The sequence below is a fragment of the Fukomys damarensis genome, unplaced genomic scaffold (assembly GCF_012274545.1).
Source record: "Fukomys damarensis isolate Sample0158 unplaced genomic scaffold, DMR_v1.0_HiC HiC_scaffold_23, whole genome shotgun sequence".
NCBI lineage: Eukaryota > Metazoa > Chordata > Mammalia > Rodentia > Bathyergidae > Fukomys > Fukomys damarensis.
In genome coordinates, this window is record NW_022900935.1 from 14944493 (window position 1) to 14949831 (window position 5339).

Sequence of the window (5339 nt, forward strand, 5' to 3'; positions counted from 1 at the left end):
AGCGGGCCTAGGGACTGCTCTCCACAAAGGATATTCTCAAATCCAAAACAATGCCCAGGACTCTACTTATTTTGAAATACAGCTATTTTTTTTTAATTTTTGAGCTTATCTAAGCCACTCACAATTCATCACAATAATTAATACTAGCTCATAGCCTGGAAAGGAATCTCTTCTTTACAAAAAAATCGAAAGATTTCTTTCTTTCTTTTTTAAAGATGATTTCTTCTGGGCACTAGAAGTAGACTTCACTTCTGCACAGATGTGGGTGTTTTGCTTGAGCCTGTGTTTTGGCTTCATGCTGGCTTTCAAGGGGATAGTCACCTTTAAATGAAAAAAAAAAAAGATATCAACTTTAACACTGTTTAAATACACATAGACAGACACACAAAATCAGGTGGGTCTTCATACTAAAATATTTCAATCCAGTAATAGACATTTCCAAAAGGAGTCAAGTTCTTTAAATAAAATCTTGTGAAAAATAAAACTCAAAATATACAAAGAACAAAACAGCATAAAAAAATGAGATACTATTCTGAACAGAATGCTAGAGAGGCATCCTCATTGCTGATGAGAGGAGACAAATGGACTACATGAGAAATCTGAAAGACGCTGAAACCGATGGTGGCTGCGCTTGTTCCTCTCAACCCACTGAGTCAGGCTGTATCTCTGCAGAGGTTTCTGTCGAAACCGGGCGTAATTTCTATCAAGAGAGAAAATAAAAACAGAAAGGATATTTCAATTGGAATGTATATGACACACTTTTATATGTATAAAAAATTCAGCACAACAATTTTTTTTCCTGGTACTGCTGATTGAACTCAGGACATTGCACTTGGGAGGCAGGCATGGCACCACTGAGCTAAATCCCCGGCCCCCTCAGCACAATTTTAAGAATATAAGGCTAGGTGGGCATGGTGGCTCACACCTGTAATCTAGCACTTGAGAGGCTGACACAGGAGAATTTTGGTGAGCTGGAGGTCAGCCTCGGCTACATAGTTTAAGGCCAGCCTGAACTATACAGCAAAAGAAAAAAAAAATCATGTATCAATCATTCATATATATTTACACATATATATTTTTGTACTGGAGACTGAATCCAGGGCCTTCACACTGACCTACATCCCAGCCTCATCTTATTTTTTATTTTGAGACAGGGTCTTGTTATGTCACTAAGTTGCCCAGGTTGAGCTCCAACTTGTGACCTTCCTGCCTCAGCCTCTCACAGCACTGGATATTTTATGTTTTGACTCCCATAATTTTAGAAATTTCATATTGTTTTAATTATATAAAAAGCACATTGTAAGTATTACTTCCAATTCTCAAAGCTACCAGTACCCACATAGGTATTATGGTGATATGTGCTACATACACAATGTTCTAAAGAAAACTAATATAAAATAATGTCTAAAAAAATATTCTCCATTCAGAAGTATTTAGGGCAACATCTGTACTTTATTGCTTTTATCAGACCTATATTCGAATAGGATCTCAATGTCACACAGTCCAAAGGTTGCTCAGGACATAGCAGTTAAAATTAGAATAAAACTCCCAGAAAAGGTAAGTCATCATGTGACTATCACATCACAAGTTTTGAGACTGAATAGTTAATAGCACAAACTTACAGTAAAGTTTTTTTTGTTGTTTTTTTTCCCCCAGTACTGGGAAAACTCAGGACCTTGCACTTGCCAGGCAGGTGTGGCGCCACTGAGCTATATCCCTGGCTCTAAAGTAAGGTTTCTTGAAAGTCTCCGTAAGTCATGTGCTGGGCCAGGTTTCTAAGCAAGACCTGAGATCATTTGATTCCATTCTCAATTATAAAACTGTTCCAAATAACTACCTAGGAAGCTTCTTAAAAACATGGAATCTTGGCTCCTTCCTTCCCCCAGACTTAACAACTCAGGATCCCTGGATTCAAGACCTGAATATCTGCATTTTTAGATATCTTCATATTTGGTTATGAGGAATAGATGAAAATAACTGTAACAGTTACCTGACATTTATCCATTGCTATATACAAATATTTGCTGAATTTTCTCTTTTTGAGGGGATGAGGGGGGTTCTGGGGATTGAACCCGGGGCCTTTACATCAAGCTATATCCCAAGCCCTTTTTTATTATTTGTTTGTTTATTTATTTTGGTACCGGGGATCAAACTCAGGTCCTTGTGCTTGCGAGGCAGGCAGTGGAACCACTGAGCTAAATCCCTGGCCCCAAGCCCTTTTTTATTTTGAGGCAAGATCTTGCTTAGTCATTCAGGCTGGGCTGGAACTTATGATCCTTCTGCCTTGGCCTCTCAGGATTGCTCAATTCTTTAAACCTCATCTCACTTAATGCTAGTAAAATCCCACTAGGAAAGTACTCTCATTGACTCTGAATACAAAACTAAGCCTCAGGTTAAATTGTCCAGGTCATACAGTAGGGTAAGGAGAAAGTCCTGGATGTGAATCTACATCCAACTTCAAAATTTACTTAATAGTAATTATACTATAACTACCACCACCATATACCCCAACAACACCACCCAGTGCCACGGATTAAACCCAGGGCGCCTTGTGCATGTCAGACAAGTACTCTAGCACTGAGCCAACCCTACACTGCTTTCCTGAGAACTGCTATGATTTTGACAACTATAGAGGAAACATTAGTGTAAGGACCCTGAAGGCAGAATATGTTTGATGTGCTTAAAAACAGCAAGGAAACCAGTGTAACTGCGACAGAATAAACAACAGGAAGAATAGTAGTAGATGAAGTTGGTAAGCCTATGCCAAAGCACACATTCCTCTATAGGTGACTGTGAGGATGGGAAGACAAGATGTAAAGCCCCTGGAACACATCAAGCAAAGAAGAGAATCTAGTATGCTTTAAAAAAATAGTTCTGGTTGCTGAGCTGAGAACAGACAGGCAAGGACAGAAGCAGGGAGAACATCTGAAATAATTCAAGTGAAATGATAAATGGTTAGGTTTTGGATATATATGTACAGCCTACTGAATTTGCTGATAGACTAAATATGGGATGAGAGAAAAGAGTCAAAGATGACTCCAAGGTTTTCAGTTAAATGAATCAATCTGTAAAGTTATACTCCATCAAGAATCCAGATCTTTGAACCAGAAAGATGCTTTGACATTAATTAGTTTAACATCCTCATTTGACTAGAGAGAAGTGGGGTAACTTGATCAAAATCATACAGCTAGTTAAACATTGCCAAAGTAATATTAGAACCCAGGCTTCCTGAACTTCAGTCTAGTTCTTAATCCATTCTACTGCAATGTTTCTTTTTCCACCTCTATAATTAAACAATTACAAGCCCACCACTCCCACATTCCCCCTGTAACCAAATTCTACACTTCTCCTAATCACCCACTCACCGCATGGTGAGATCTGAAGGATGCTGCCGATCCATCAAAGTATACAGCTCCCCCGAGGGACCTGTGATACAGAGGAATCAGTGGTTAGAAAGAACATACAAGAACTCTCCTAGTCTATGTCAGAGTATTGCTTTCTGGGAAAGAAAAACAGGCATTGGTCCCACTAATATTTACTTATATAATTATCATAAGCAGTCAGTACAAAAACTATAAGCCAGAGTAGGGCAACTGCTCTTAGATGATGATGTTGAAGTAATAATGGCAGCCATTACTCATTCATTCAACATTTATTAGCTCCAAGGGCTGGGGATTTGGCTCAGTGGTTCCGCTGCCTGCCTCACAAGCTCAAGGACCTGAGTTTGATCCCCAGTACCAAAAAAAAAAAAAAAAAAAAAAAAAAGCGCCCACAGTGGGAGAAGAAATGTACTGGTCCATAGGAATATGGTAGTAAACAAGACACTGTACTTGCCCCCCACAAGGAGACATGTGATTCCATAACTGTGATAAGTACAGTGGTAGGAGAAATAGAGGCTGTTGTTGAGAGTGGGGTTAAGGGATTAGTAAAAGCCCCTCTAAGGGAAGTAAACTATAAGAAGAGATCTAAAGGATATATAGAAGTTAGCAATGTAAAAGAGGAGTATGAGGTTGGGCAAAGGCCAAAGGCCAAAGGCCAAAGATTCAAGAAACAAGATGAGTTTGGAACAGTGGTAGCTGCTCTTTGCTAACAAGAAAAACTGCTAGAGGTTACTTCTCAAATACCTGGGTGCCTGGCAGCAAATCCCTAGGCCAGTGATGGTGAACCTTTTAGAAACTAAGTGCCCAAACTGCAACCCAAAACCCACTTATTGATCACAAGGTGCCCACATTGTAATTAAACCTGAATACTGAAGTTTTAGCTAAAAAACCCAACTTATTCAATGCTCAGCTGCTGGGGCAACTTGACTTCATACTGACAGAGAGGGCTCTGTATGCCCACTGCAGCACATGTGCCACAGGTTTGCCACTACTGTACTAGGCACTTCAAATGTTATCTTCTGTGGGGGGGGTGAGACAGGGTCTCACTCTGTAATTAAGGCAGACCTTGAACTCACTATAGCCCAGGCTGGCCTGGAACTCACATTGATCCTCTTGCCTCAGCCTCCTGAGTACTGGGATTACAGGCACGTGCCACCACACCCAGCTTATTTTATTTAATTATAAAAGTAGTTTACTTGCAGACAGTTTTTTTTTTTTGAGACAGGGTCTCACTATGTAGTTCAGACTGCTCTATAACTCATTGTGTAGCCCAGGCTGGTCTCGAACTCACAGTGATCCTCCTGCCTCAGCCTCCCGAGTGCTGGGATTAAAGGCATGCGCCACTACGCCTGGCTTGAAAATAGATTTTTGTTGTTGTTTATGTTTTGCATATAGGTGTTTTTGACATTTCAGAGACAGGAAACTAGTTTAGGGAAATGAACTTGCCTTAAATACTTAGTAACCCATAAATCAACTAGCTCTTTTGTGATACCATTCTCTTGCCACCATGTGATAATGCTAATTTTGCAAGGGCTGAGACTTAGTCTAAAACCCCACAGAAGCAGAACAAACACTACAGACATCCCTGTTTAACAACCAAGCTATATTCCTGTGACAAGGTCATTAAATGAATTGATTGCTAAATGAGGAATAGTACATATTATGCACATTACAATATTTAGAACAAAGAAATGGTCAAAGGAAACTCCAACTTAATGACTTTGCTTTTATTTGCATAACTCTTATAGGCAGCACTGTAATGTATAACAGAACATAAGACTACCGTACAAGCAGCAAAAATTGCAATAGTGAGCTGGGCGTGGTGGTGCACGCCTTTAATCCCAGTACTTGGGAGGCTGAGGCAAAAGGATCACTGTGAGTTCGAGACTAGTCTGGGCTACATAGTGAGTTCCAGGTCAGTCTCAGTTACATAGTGAGACCCTGTCTCAAAAAAAAAAA

At 39.9% G+C, this 5339-nt stretch overlaps 1 protein-coding gene across 7 annotated transcripts in view; it reads right to left on the reverse strand.

The window, feature by feature from the left end:
- Nucleotides 1-368: 368 nt before the first annotated feature.
- Nucleotides 369-5339, reverse strand: part of S100pbp (S100P binding protein) — a 36937-nt gene continuing 31966 nt past the window's right edge. For 6 of the 7 annotated variants that reach the window (XM_010621527.2, XM_010621526.1, XM_010621523.2 and 3 more), the window contains 2 exons: nt 3366-3426; nt 369-700 (listed from right to left, as the gene is read on the reverse strand). In XM_010621527.2, the coding sequence (XP_010619829.1) occupies nt 559-700; nt 3366-3426 (203 nt within the window). In that variant the 3' untranslated portion in view covers nt 369-558. The remainder of the gene's footprint in view (nt 701-3365; nt 3427-5339) is intronic. The other variant, XM_033767773.1, reaches the window with a different exon arrangement.